Here is a 14,279-nt window from a genome sequence, read left to right on the forward strand (position 1 = left end):
TGTGAGGTTTTCAGATCCCCTGGAAACTGGAGTTCAGACAGTTGTGAGCTGCCATGTGGGTGCTGGGAATTGAACCCGGGTTCTCTGAAAAAGGCAGCTGGGGCTCTGAACTGCTGAGCTATCCCTCCAGCCCCAGTTTGGGCATTTTTAATAAGCTGAACAAAATCTTCTTTCCATCTAATCCTCTCAAAATTCCCTGTAGTATAAATGTTAGTCTCCCCGTCCCCCACAGCCTAGCATTTGATTGTTCTCTTTCCTGTGAGTTAAGAAAAGATGCAGCCGTGTTTACACACAGTTCATGAACTCTCTCATTCTCCTCTGTCACTCATGGAGAGCCGAGCACTTGCTTTCTCTCTTTCTCTGAATGGAATCCAAATCTGTCTTGGGAAAGCCTCATGTGTACGTGCTCTCAGATCCGCCCCACGCTTCCCTAGGGTGGTGTTCCCCTTTTTTACCTGGGGTAGTGCTCCTCTCCCAGGAGACAGTAAGCACTCCAGTGTCAGGGTTTGCCTCCAGGTGCAAGTTGGTTGGTGGAGACAGCGCTACACAGAAAAGAAAACTTAAAAGTTAAACTGAACACAAAACACTTGGCCTGTGAAATGAATGTTCCTTCTATGCCCTCTCTCCACCCTTCTTTCCTCTCACCTCCCTCCTTTTTTGCCTTTCTTTATCCCTTCCCTCCAGGATTGGAAAAATAAAGTATTCTATAAAAATACAGGCGACAGTAACCCCTGATAGGTGATCTCTAGGATTAACGCTATTATAATTCACTACTGAAATTGTTTCATCTTGCCAGTTTGGAAGACTTTTGACATGGAAGGAACACTTCTAATTCTGTGGCCTGCATGACACCAGCTAAACTACATTCAGTTCTGAAGACTCTGCTAATATAAATAAGAGAGAGGTTCTTCCCTTGTTCTGTCTCAAAAGTAAGCTGGGATGCTAGCATTTGAATAATTAGAGGAATATGTTTCTTTTGAGGGGAGGATGGGCTCTCACTGTTGGTTGGCCTAGAACTTACTATGTAGACCAGGCTAGCCATAAATTCTCCAATATCTGCCTCTCTCTGCTTCCTAAGTACTGGGATTAGAGGTGTGTGCTATAAACCCAGCTCTGCCTCCAGTTTTTGGCTGGTCTTGAACTCCCATCATCATTCTTAACTTCCCAAGCACCAGGATTAAAGGCACACCCTACCACACCTGGCTTTGGCAATCTTTTAAAATAGTTTACAAGTTAAAAGAAGAAGGAAGGCTCTCCTCACGTGTCACTACTCTGTTGACAATCGGTGCATCTCTCTCCTGGCCATCTCGCAGGACTTGGATGGTGTAAGTGTATTCCACGCCTGGAGTCAAGCCAGACACAACAATGCTCCCTGAGTCTGAAGTCACTTCTCGGGGTGCCTCACCTCCCTGGCTCGGTCGTACACCCAGCTGGAAGGAAGACAGCAAAATCAGCATGAAGGATGAATATTCCAGAGATCCCAAGAGGTTGTAGATTTACACAGGGGGATGTCCTTTACAACTCCATACTGTGCATTTACTGGGTGGATAACACATTGAGGGCTCACTTTAGTGATTTTGCAATTAGCTGGAGGTATCTTCCTTTGGTACTCGGGTCCTTTATAATAGAAACTTTCTAGAGAAATGTCAGTATAACTGTTTGACATAGACCCTTCTGGTGCATACCAGCAGTACACAGGGAAGAAATGCTCTAGGCTCTCTCTCTAAGTTATCTGCAGCCACTTTGACACACGGAAATGAAAAACACATTCCCACGAAGACATCCGTGTGTTCCTAACTACAAAAGCTTAGGTGACATTATCAAAAGGTACTCAGCTCCAGAGAAACCCTTCCGATTCTCTGTGGCTTCTACAACTCTGAACGACATTATTAAGGGAAACTAAAAAGGTGCATTGGCGGCCTTCATAAAGGTCCCCTCTGTACCTGAGCAGCCCACTCATCAAGATGGCTATTTGCATACTAAAAAGCAGAGTGACCCTGGGTCTATTTCTTTTTTCTCTCTTTTAAACAATCAGGCTTTGATTCCAGACATAATAAGTATCTCTTTTTTTTTTTTTTTATCCTCTGGATGCCTAAGGATGGGATTCTTTTTAAAAAACATATTCATTTGCATCTATCACGTCCCTAGTATCATTGCTTTAAAGAACATGACTGCAGATATCTAAAGCGAAGACCTCAATTTTAACTTCTATTAAGAAATTCACCCACAGGGCTTTGAACAAGTTGAGATGAAACTGATTGGATAAAAATGTGATTTTTAAGTGACTCGCAGTTTAATTGGTCTTCCCAAATTGGTTTTCATAAGCTTCGCGACACCCATTTAGAGCAACACATCAAATGAGGTTTGGCTATACTTTTATTTTAAAATGGAGTTCCCTGGGGAGAAGGACAGAAAACAGAACAACACTACAGTTCCATGCTCATGGTTTTCTTCCCTTGCAACACAGAGAAGCCTCAATGCAGGCTTTGCTCTCAGAAGGTCCTGGAGTATGAGCATAGAGCTTTAAAATCCCAGGTCTGTAAAGTGTGGTGGGAATGGGAAGACACCCCTGGGCTGGATCATGAGAGGTGCATCTGAGACTCACCTTGAAGCCAATCCTTGGAGCGGGGGTCCAGGTGATCACAATTGTGGTCTCTGTCACCTCGGTGTTGTAAGGGGGAATGGAGCGCAGAGGCTGCACTGCAAATTAATCAACATGAGGTTCAACGTTAGGCGCATAGGTGTAGGCCAGGACTGCAGATTAACGAGCATTTTAAACAGAGTTTTGGTCTAGCCAGTAAGTAGACAGAGAATGTAGCCAAGGTGCATTCATCGGCTAAGAAGTTGAACTGCTTCAAGTCACCCAGGACCTGGTGAGACCTGGGAAGGGGGCTGAGGGTGGTGATTCTGTAGGTCCAGCTTTGGGCTGGGACTTGAATTTCTGGCAGAGACCTGTCACTCACAGGTAGTAGAAAGAGGGGCTAGCTTACCTCAATGGAAGTCCCTTTTAATTTCTTGGGCCTTATGATCTGTATCTTTTCATGATTTGGGGATCTTATCATCAACATCAGATCCATCCCTCAAACATGTGGTTGATCATTCAGAACAAAAATGCTGCAGACACTTAATACCTAACCACTAGACATAGAAATTATTAACTAGTATACTTGGTATTCTAGTATCCTGACACCACCATCATTTCTTTTACTGAAAATTCTAACTTTTTTTGTTTGTTTGTTTGTTTGTTTTCGAGACAGGGTTTCTCTGTGTAGCCCTGGCTGTCCTGGAACTCACTCTATAGACCAGGCTGGCCTCGAACTCAGAAATCCGCCTGCCTCTGCCTCTGCCTCCCGAGTGCTGGTATTAAAGGCATGCGCCACCAATGCCCGGCTGAAAATTCTAACTTTTTAACAGCCTGGAGATAATGTTCAGCAATTAGGACCAAATACTGCTCCTGCAATTCAGAACTGTCCATTTTCACACCTAGGCATTTTCTATTGCGTCAGCCAAGCAGCTAAATCTTGCCCCATGTTTGAGACAATATTCTCTTGCCTAGACAAGACCATTACAGGAAAATCACCAAGCCACAAACCCACAAAGTGTTGTCAAACAAAGGATGCGCCTGTAAGCATGAATTATGGGTTCTGGCAGGGCTTGTTAGGTAAGGAACAACCTGGCTGTTGAGAAATGACATATGCCCTCAAACAGGAGCAGGCTGGGTTCCTCCTCTATAAATAACTTATTCCCCCCACTTTTCTCACAGCTGCTCTTAAGAATTTAGCATGAGATATAAACGTCAGAAAACTGGCTGTTTCCAAAACTTAATTTTGGTAAAGCTTCAGAAACTAAAGTTCCTAGGCCCTGCTGATGTTTATACGGAGACTATCTGAGGTCCAAATGGATTTGCGTAACTCCTTGGTTCCACTGGTTTATTTAAATCTGAGCCACAGTGAGCTGTTCTTGTTCACCATTTGTCTTTCAGTCACCTACCCTACCGTGTTTGGAAAGGATACTCCGTGCAATGAGGTATGTTAATTAACGGTCAGCAAATACAGTTTTAGTGTTACACCCAGAAGCTTCAAGTACGAGGCCAAGTAAGAGGCTGTGTGCACAGAAACTCCATGCTCATTAATTTAAGGGACAGCTACAAGAAACGGGTTTTGCAAGAAAAACAAAGATACTAATTCTATAAGAGTGGATCTTAGACTATCTCAAAACTGGGCAATGTCAAATACCAAACATTTAAAAAGAAGTCTGCACACTAGAAAGCAGACTTCATTTGCTGGTGAACAGTTTCGTAGGAAAAAGCAGGCCTTCGGTGTTCAACCTCACATTACCAAATGTGCATGCAAAGACGTTTGTGGTAAACAATAGATTCCTGTGGGGAAGTTGACAGTTTTTCTAGATTGTTGCTTGTTTGTTTGTTTGTTTGTTTTTGAGACAGGGCCTCTTTGCTTAGCCCTAGCTGTTCTAGACCTCACTAATGACCAGAGTGGCCTTGAACTCAGAGAGATCCACCTGAGTCTACCTACCAAGTGATAGCACTAAAGGCAGGTATGTGCTACCATGCAGGGTAAAGGCATGTATGTGCTACCATGCAGGGCTTAGATTACTTTTTAATGCAAACAAGACTTGCTGAAAGCTCCTGGAAAGCTGGGAACCAGGGGTAGACGGCCATAAATGCCCAAAGCATGCTTATTGTTAGGTCCTCCTATAATTCAAAAATAACAAGTGCTCAGCAAGAAATAAATCTCATAGCTCTCTGTCATGTAAATGGAGTATACTTAGGAGGAAAGCAGCTTGTGAATACAGGACTTTATGGAGATGTGGATAAATAAGGGAGTTAAGGCCATTTCCTCTAAAATATTGAGTCAAAGGCTAGTCATAGCCAAAAACCCTTGTCTTTTTCCTCTGTGTGAAAGTGAAAGTTAAGGGAAGAGGAAACCAGGCTCTGCTGTGAAGGACTGTAGCCTTCGGCGGGCGGTCCAGGCTCTCAAGGAAGTCACATACTTAACCTCTCTTTCCATTTGCTGATGTCTGTTCAGTCCATGGGTGGATTTTTTTTTTTAACATATATGACTATCAGTTGATGTCTAGAGAGTGATGTGATGGAGCTATGCATATGGGTTAGATTCTGTCTACTAGTATTTAGTCAGCCTTTTCTACTTTGTATACGGTCTATGCGCTCATGGATTCGTGTGACTTCCTTAACCAGTCTCCACCATATTTCCTTTTCCTTCTTTCTTTCTTTTTTGTTTCTTGTTTGTGTATTTTTGTTTGTTTGTTTGAGACAGGGTCTTTCTATATAGTCCTGACTGTTCTGGAGCTCGCTATGTAGACCAGGCTGGTCTCAAACTCTGAGATCCACCTGCTTTTGCCTCCCAATTGCTGGGATGAATGAATGAAAGCGTACACCGACACACCAGCCTCGGCAGTGGATTTTTGGAGAACCTGGAGCTACTGACCAGCAACCCTGGCTGTGAGCCTCCAGATGCTCTTGTCTCTGTCTCCCAGTGCTAGGATTACAATTATCCACCAAAGCACTTGGCCTTTTATGTCCGTGCCAGGGATCTGAACTCTGGCCCTCATGTGTTAGCCGCACTTGTTTTAGCCACTGAGCTACCTCCCAAGTCCTCCTGACTCATAGTGTTAGCCCAGAAGGATAGAAAGAACCTGGAAATACCTGCAAATTAACACACCGTTATCTTCATCAAGCACTTATCAGCCCGGGCAAAGGCCACGAACTGTGCTGCCCACGCTGGCAAAGCTGTCTATGTTACAGCAGACCAGCAAGAAATATTCAGAGAACACCAGCCTGTCCATGGGGCATACCTTCAATGGGACAGCTTTAAATGATGCACCAGGGCTTTTTAGGTTCACTTTTGAAAAGCAAAAGGACAGAAAAAGCCAATAGATAATTGAGAACATGTAGCTTCACGAAAGAAAGGCATTTGAATTTTAGCTTACGGGTAGTAAAGACTCCGGTGGCTTTGGGACTCTGCTGGTTCCCTTTCACAGCCACCAAGGTCACGGTGTACTCAGACCCAGGCTGCAGATTTCTCAGGGGATACTTGGAGGCCAAGGGTCCCACATTGTACTGCTTAGGCTGGCCTCCTCGGGTCAGGCCCGCGGTCAGTCGGTAGCCTGCTATACGGGCTCGAGGTGGAGTCCACGTTACCAGAACTGTTCTGTCAGTTTCATTGACAAACTGGAGGTTGGTGGGAGCGTCGAGTTCTGGGAAAAAAATAAGATGAAATGTGTCAAGAAACGTTTAGATCAATAACAGCCATGTTGAAATCCTCCCGCTTGATTAAGCTTCCCTTCCTCGAGGTTGGAACTAAAGTCAGAGCCACAGCCCTGGATACTGTGAGGCTCTGGAAGACTGGGGACAGTATAGAATTTTGCCGAAACTTTATCAGTTATGAAAATTCGTTGACCCTTTTCACTTGTCTATCATCCTTCGGAAAGGCTACTTTTCCCAGTAAAGATTTACCCACCACCCTTGGAAATTATAGTCACATTATAATAACAGTGTTACTTTTTTTTTTCTAAAGCAAAACAAACATTTTGCAAACCCCACAATTTGTTTTGGGCCAGAAAGGTTAAGGGAGGGGGCTAAGTCCAACAGAGTTAGGGCAAGAAAAGCTCCATGGGTCCTGCAGGCAATATGCTAACGTGTATGTTCATTGGCTGACCTAACCTCTGCTGGAGAAATAAAAGCTGCCTCACATGGATCTAATTACAATAACTAAAACAGATAGGCAGGACCCCAGTTCCATGGAGTATCAGAAAGAATCACATTTTTCTTTCTAAGGATGATAACTGGGCCTCCCATAGGAAGTTAGAACATCTTTGATAGAAAGAACCTTCCAGAGGTGGTCGAGTGTAATTGAGAACATCCATGAGCTTTGGAGTCCAAACCACTGTCACTTCCTCAGGGAAGACCTTAGGTCTCTTCCCACATCCAACAGAAGTAGCATTTCCCTTTGCACATGTCAGCGAAAGACTTAAGAGCCAGGCAGGTTCTGCTGATAAAGAGCTAAATAGATGATACCTCGCTGCCCAGTGCCACTAAATGTTTAGGATGAATTACTTAAGGTATTAACTCACTGTGTGGTGCTAGAGAGAGAACCCAGGGCCTCACACATCCCAGACATACATTTTACACACCCTGCTGCCTGGCAACTGCTAGTCTCAAATGAATTCTACCATATCTAACTACATATATTTTTTTAAATGCACTTAAGGGCTGGGGATGTTGTATAGTGGTAGAGCACTTTTGATTCACAGCTTAAAGAAAGGAAGGTAAAGGGAAGGGAGGAAGGGAGGAAAGGAAGGAAGAAGAGAGAGAGAAAGAGGGAAGAAGGGAGGGGAAACAGAGAGACAGAAGCACCGAAATTGCATCTCCGTTAGCAAAGAAAACTCTAACTCCAGCAGTGAGCATGTTGGACATGACATGCGTGTTGTTGGAAGCATGTATGTTGGAGTCAGCATTCTCAGAGCCCCAGTTTCATTCCACCTTCAACATTCCCTTCAACTCGATGTTGCCTTACTGCTGAGCTGTGAACCTGGGAGTGAGCGGCATGCTATGGAGTTATCACAAGTAGAGCTGAGGGTACAGAGCTAGAAGGAGGGACAACAAGACAGGCAGGCAGGCCCGGGACGTACTGGTGGTCTGTTGTGCTGTCAGAGGATTGCTTTCCCTGCCCTGGTGCACAGCAAAGACTTTGAAGAGGTACGTGACCCCAGGGGACAGCCCAGTGATTTCAGCAAAGGTATTTCTGTTGACAGGCAGCCTCTGCCCATGTTCCCCAGGCAGGCTGACAGGCAGGACCTCCACACGGTATCCAGACACCACACTATCAGGAGGGGTCCACATGATGGTGACTTTCACATCCGTCAGTTCCACAAACTGTAGGTCCGTCGGAGGGGGAACGTTATCTAGCAGACAAGAGCAATGAGTCAGTCAGTCACAATTCCCACTGAAGGTTGATGCTAGAAGTTAGCTCCCTGAACAGTTCCGCCATCTCTTAGACCCACTCATTCTAGGCCAATACTGGGCTTTGCCTCTTAATCAAAAGATAGATGTGTGTGTGTGTACTCATGGTTAGTCAAACTGATATTGGAATCTCTATTTAGTATCTATAGATAGGCATGTTATAACATAAAACCAAGAAGTTAAAATAATATACAAAAATAAATGTTTTCACTTTACAAGAAACAGCTGGTGTGTTTGTTTAACTGACTCATTTTATGGTAGTTAAGAGAACAGATTAAGTAATTCTTAAGCATCCCAGGAAAAGAAAGAGGAGATGTTGTGAGTTTTTAACCAGAAAACCCAATAGTTGCCTTGGATAAATTCCTTCCAAGTGCTGACATTTTAGCATTTAACTCAGTAGTTCTCAACCTGTGAGTTGAGACCCCCTTTCACAGGGGTCACCTAAGACCATCAGAAACACAGATACTTACATTATGATTCACAACAGCTCAGCTATAGAGCAGCATGGCACTAATTTTACAGTTGGGGTCACCACGGCATTAGGAAGGGTGAGAGCCATTGATTTGGGTGATGGGGACATAGAAAGAGCTGGCAAAGACTAAAACAGCTCCCTCTCAGGGATCTGTCACTCACGGGACCTGCACCTCAGTCCTCCCTGAAGGCTAAAGAATGAGTATAATCCACGTGGGCTTTATCTTCCCCTGGAAGGTTAGAGCGGCTCTCTGGTCTAGTCCTAAGAGATCAGACATCAGGGAATGGGTTGTTTTTAAGTTACCAGATCTTGGGGTGCCAGTGGTCTCCTGTTGGATGAAAACGGGTGTGCTCTCCTGATTCTCCTCCACAGCATAGATAGTGATGTTGTACTGAACACCGGGCTGCAGGTCGCTGAGGGTGACGGAGTTGGCCGTTTCAGGGAGGTTGAGCTCTGTGCTACTGCCTTCTACTGAAGGCGAATAGACAATTCTATACCCTGCAGGTTTAGGAGAACAGCGTTTAGACACATGGTCTTCAGAAGCGGAGGCTAGACAAATTATAACTCTCCTTTCTCATGGCCCTTGGCATCTTGTTTGACTGTTAAGAATCAGCAAGATTCTTTCTGGGTCTTTCAATGTTACCACTTCCTCTGATAATGCCTGACTAGCACAGAAATAAGAACAGTTGATAAGAATCTTTTAATAATCAAATAGCATCCTTGAACCCAGAGATCCTTAATGAATGTCAGTAAGTGAAGCCATGAAGTGAGACATTCATAGTACTAGCCGCTTTCTCTTCTCGGAGCAGAGGAATCGAATCAGCCTGAGCACTGTCTGCACCTTTCACTGGTGAAGCTAGAGCAGCAACTCAGCTCCCTCTTCAGCAGTGAGCAGCAGCTCTGCAGGAATCATCCACCTCTACAGCCCGGGAACTGCCCACTGCAGTGAACAGCGGGGCTGGCCTTATAGGTTGCAGATGCATATATTACGAATGGGGGTGTGTAAACAGACTTGAAGGAAAGCAAATCAAAAACAAAGAATCCCTGGAAGATTTGAAGTGGACACACCCACTTCACGCACACACTCACACATACACACACACCTCCAACCACTTAAAATGGGAGATTTAAAAGGTGGTACCAGTTGAGTCAGAATATTCCCCTTCCACATCTATATATCAAAACAAACACAGAAGCCAAAGATGACCTGTGATAGGTGCCTGGGGTCTACTCCACCGAACAACAATGGAAGTATCATCAACCTGGTCCACGGTAGGGTCTGGAGGAGCGTCAGGTGCTGAAAGAAGAAGAACGGAAATCAGTCAGTGTTGCTACAAGCCCATGCGTTACAGAAAAACAAAAAGAGTCTTTAAAAATTTGTTTTTTAAAACAGTGGTTCTTAATACACACTAGCCTGGATCTCTACCCTCAGCATCCCAAAGCTGTGAGTGTACGTATGTGTGATTACGATGTATGTGTGTATCATATCACCCACCATACCCCATACCTAAAGTTTCTTTTATTATGGCTGGGTGCCCACATACCTGTAGTCTGCGAGGTAGACAGGATCAAGCTCTGTTTTCCCTCCTCAGATATCTGATAGACATTGACAATGTACTTTCTGCCCGGGAGCAGGTCAGGAATGTTCACAGAAGTGGCCGTGCTTGGGAGATCTTTAAAATACAGGGCAAAGGTTAGTGGCCGGAGCAAACCAATCTTCCACGGCTTCTAAGAGCGCTATACTCAGAGGGTGAAAGTCCACGAGGAACGTTCTAGTGAATAACCTGCAATTTCCAATGTAAGTTCTTTCATTTTCCACCCCCCCCCCAAGATGTATAATTTTTAATAACCTCCCTGTTTTTTTTGTTTTTTTTAAAAAACAGAGCTGTCATTAGATATCAGAGTAGTAGCCATGGTGGAAGGAAGGATGGCAGGGCAGGGGTTGGAAGGAGATTCATTTTTATGATCTGGGTTCTATTCACAAGTATGTTCAGTATCTTCCCATTATTACATTTGTTGGGGGCGGCGTACACATGTGGGGATGGAGGTCAGACTGGAGGTTGAACTTGGGTCATAAGGCTTAGGGGTGAGGGCCTTTACTCAACTGAGCCGCCTCACTGGCACCAGCGAACATTTTTAAAGACCCCTCATCACTGGGCTATTTTAAAAGTAAACAAGAAGGTAACTGCACCCCTAAAGGATAACATTGTCAGCCACAGGCCTCATTCTGGTCCCTTCCATGGCTATGAGAAATACACAGCACCAGAGACCACAAAGGGGCCCAGGGAATCCCAGCCTGGCCAGAGAGGATTCACCTCTCTCCTGGCTCTGATGAAAGGGACCGTCCTCCGTTTGAACTGTGGAGGCGTTCCAGAACCAAAATTCCTGCGAGCCAAGTAAGTATCTAGAAACGCAAGCCGAGGAAGCCAGACATTCTACTCACCAAGGTACTGTGGTTCATCTCCCTCCTCGCTCAGCTCATACTCCACCCGGAATCCTGACACGGTGTCGGAGGCTGAGACCCATGAGACCACAAAGCTGCTGGCTGTGATTTCAGTTACAGATTCAGAAGTGGCCACAACAGGAGAATAGGGCGCAGTCTCTCCGGTCACCGTGTTGCCTAGAGGAATGGGAGCGGGGGACGAGAGCCTTTGATTATCTGGAATACCCACGCTCTCTGTGTTCAGAGGATGTTAAAAGGGGAATGCAGGTGCCATCCGAGGAAAGAAGCAGCTAAGGACAGAATCTTCTCTGGGAAACCCACGTCTGAGCAGTGCCGGCACAGCCCCAACAGATGCTGGGTACGTACTGGTCACAGGGGTGCTGGCGCTGGTGGTGAAGTCAAAGCGAGTCACTTCTCTGTGCCCATACTGCTGGATGCTGATGAGCTGTCCCTCATAGATCACACCTGGGGTCAGGCCTTTGATGGTATAGGAGTTAAGGTGGCCAGGAATGGTAGCTTCCTTCCAGCGACCCCCAGAGGTTTTCTGAAAATGTAAAAGGAAAAACCATGGTGGTTAGTCAGCTTCAAAGAAGAATGGAGGATAGATAGGATTCTCGAGGCTCTGTTTTGGAAGAAAAATGGTGGAAAACCTGACAGGGAACAGGGCCTCTACAGTTTGTCGATGTTAATTAATTATTTGTCCAAGTGGTTTACCAGGTACTCAGGGCTGTTTTGCTTGTTTGTTTCTCCCCCTAATCTTCACCTTCCTGCCGGAAGTGAAGAGCCTCACTGCACTATACAGGTGGAGAAATGAGGTCTTCAAAGTTACACAGTTGAGGCCCTGAATACCTTCCCTATGGCCAAACCTTGAATCATTTAACACCAGCATCCTCAATTCAGCCTCTAGACTTTTCTGGTAAACAGAGACACGTTTCTCTTCTGAAGTGAGAAAAGGCCTCCCGCTCTATCTTTCAACTTGGTGGGATACATTTCAAGCTTCTTGCCTCGCAAGACACTGGAAAGTATAATAACATTGCCTGGACTCAGATCCTGGGGCCATCACAAACAAGGTTCAACGTGTCTGGTGGTGTGACTCATCCTTGGAAATGAACGACCCATCAAGAGTGGTTAGCCAACTCTGGGAAAGACTGCAGAAGAATATAGTTCGGTTTGTTTAATCTTTCCCCTCCAGTTTACATTTTTATATCCTGTCCAGCTTCATTAATATGTCATGGACCACAGAACTCATTGCAATAGATTGTGTGGAAAAGAAACACCCAGACTTCAAACAAGAAATCCTTTTAAGTGTAAATATTCTAAAGCGGTTTAAATATCAAATACATGGTTAATGCCCAGTGATTTTTTTTAATGTTATCTAATCAAGTTTATACATACTTCAAATGTTCTAATGCCCAGTTTTTTATTTTGGAGATAAATAAAAGTGATCCAAGCAAGTTCTCTTTCATCTTTAGTTTTAGCTCAAATATGCTGAAAGAAATTGAAGTTAGCCATTTTGTTAGCTTAAAAATTAGCAATTGGCTATCAGAAGAAAATATGAGAATATAAACTCTCAGATGGCCTACATTTAAAAAAAACAAAGCAACAGAAATTCTTTTTAAATTTTCAGAGCCATGTATGCAGCTCGGTTGACAGAGCACTTGCCTAAAGGTGGCCAAAGTCATGAGCTCAGTCCCTAGCATCACATGCCAAGGGGGAGCTGAACCACACACCTGTAATCAAGCCCTCAGCAGGGAGATCAACCTGAGCTATGTAAGAATATGAAGTCAGTCTTGGCCTAATGGGTCATCATCTCAAAATGAAACACAGCAAAACCGAAGCTAAAATCTTTGTTGAGAGTTTAATCGAATGTGAAGACGCCTCAACTCAATGTGTATCTCGTACCTACTTATAAATGCCTCCTTTGTAGTGGCTTTGCAAAACACTCCCCAGTTAAGTTCCAAGTCAGTAAAGATGGGATAAAGTGAAAAGATGAGGAGAGACAGAAGCTCCAGAAGCGGAAAAGGTGTCAGTCACTGATGGCTGACATCACCAGGTGTTATTAAGCTGGTGACTGACTGCTCAGGACTGGGACAACATGGGACGGCTGAAGGAAAAGAGTGAGCTCAGCAGAATGGAATTCCCCAAGAGTTTAAATTCGACCAAGTGAGTCAGACAGGTTGTTGTAGTCTAGGATTAATAATAGTTCAATTGAGTAGATTTGATTTTTAAAAGTGCATTTCTCCTTTCTGAAATAGTGGTTTTAAATTATGTCATAAACTTTGAAGACAGAAGAGGGCAAGTCTGAGAAGGGAAGAGACATCAAGGGTTAATAGACTAATATGAGAGACTCCTTGCTATGGTTTTGGCATCTGGATGGTTAGAAAATGCTACGGTTTGGGGGTCCCTTTAGAAACCAACTATAAACCCTTCCCCGCTCCTCCTTCTCTCAATACCTCATTCCCTTCTGTCTACATAACTCAAGAGGACTACAGAACAACTGAGTTGAGTCAAACGAATGATGTTCATTTAGCTGGTTTTAAACTCTGGAAATCACTTGAAAATGTGATTTTAATTTTAATGACATTGCAAATGGATACCAAAATTTCAAATTTTCTTTCCACATTGGATGAGAATTGTTGTTAGCATTATGGCTCCTAAGATTTTCCTAAGCCAAAGGCCTAATTTAATTTCTTCTACATATCAAAACAAACAAAAAAGAAAACAAACAAACAATCAAAAAACCCTAAATCTACATGTTGATTCGACTAACTACATATTGGCTAAACACTAAGAAAATAAATATCAGCACTATTCGACATGGCATCAGATCTGTCGATTCAAAAGCAGTAACAAACCCAGAGGGCAACACATCCTAGTCCCGTAAGGTCAGGGGTCAGAGTCCAAGGCTGCTGAGCTAATACTCACAGGTCTCCATCTGAGAATGTACTTGGTGATGTGTGAAGGCTCTGGGGCATTCCACTGGATGGGGTGGGAATTGGGCTGGCTGGGGGTCTCCGTGATAATTACTTGGACAGGTCCAGTTGTGCCTGAAAATGAAAACATGCCATCTCTTTAGCTTGTGTGTTCTTAAAGTTTTACTAAACATGGATGTCCATCCTTAAAGGCTTTTCGCTTCTCAGGAAATATGGGCAAAATAAAAATGATTGAGTCTAGTTAAACCTTCTACATTGTGACATTAGCTGAAGAAAAAACACAGTCTGATTTGACCTGGTAATCATTGCTTTTCCCATAAGAAATGCAATTAGAATTCTTTTTCTAATAAATACGACAGAAACCACTCCAGTGTCTCATAGCTTGCCTTCTTCTCTGGCAATGTAAGACGTGGGACAACTGTGAAATTTCCT

The 14,279-nt window shown here is 44.1% G+C and overlaps 1 protein-coding gene across 10 annotated transcripts in view; it reads right to left on the reverse strand.

Annotated features, from left to right (window-relative positions):
• Fn1 (fibronectin 1) overlaps nucleotides 1–14,279 on the reverse strand; it is a 67,463-nt gene that overhangs the window by 32,839 nt on the left and 20,345 nt on the right. For all 10 annotated transcript variants that reach the window (XM_029481513.2, XM_029481508.2, XM_029481502.2 and 7 more), the window contains exons 13-23: nucleotides 13,840–13,961; nucleotides 11,281–11,458; nucleotides 10,915–11,091; nucleotides 10,016–10,144; nucleotides 9,679–9,768; nucleotides 8,775–8,969; nucleotides 7,669–7,941; nucleotides 5,968–6,234; nucleotides 2,606–2,700; nucleotides 1,262–1,430; nucleotides 456–542 (exon numbers count right to left, since the gene is read on the reverse strand). In XM_029481513.2, the coding sequence (XP_029337373.1) occupies nucleotides 456–542; nucleotides 1,262–1,430; nucleotides 2,606–2,700; nucleotides 5,968–6,234; nucleotides 7,669–7,941; nucleotides 8,775–8,969; nucleotides 9,679–9,768; nucleotides 10,016–10,144; nucleotides 10,915–11,091; nucleotides 11,281–11,458; nucleotides 13,840–13,961 (1,782 nt within the window). The remainder of the gene's footprint in view (nucleotides 1–455; nucleotides 543–1,261; nucleotides 1,431–2,605; nucleotides 2,701–5,967; nucleotides 6,235–7,668; nucleotides 7,942–8,774; nucleotides 8,970–9,678; nucleotides 9,769–10,015; nucleotides 10,145–10,914; nucleotides 11,092–11,280; nucleotides 11,459–13,839; nucleotides 13,962–14,279) is intronic.

Source organism: Mus caroli, unplaced genomic scaffold (genome assembly GCF_978045245.1).
Source record: "Mus caroli unplaced genomic scaffold, Mus_caroli_1 scaffold_1, whole genome shotgun sequence".
NCBI classification, from domain to species: domain Eukaryota; kingdom Metazoa; phylum Chordata; class Mammalia; order Rodentia; family Muridae; genus Mus; species Mus caroli.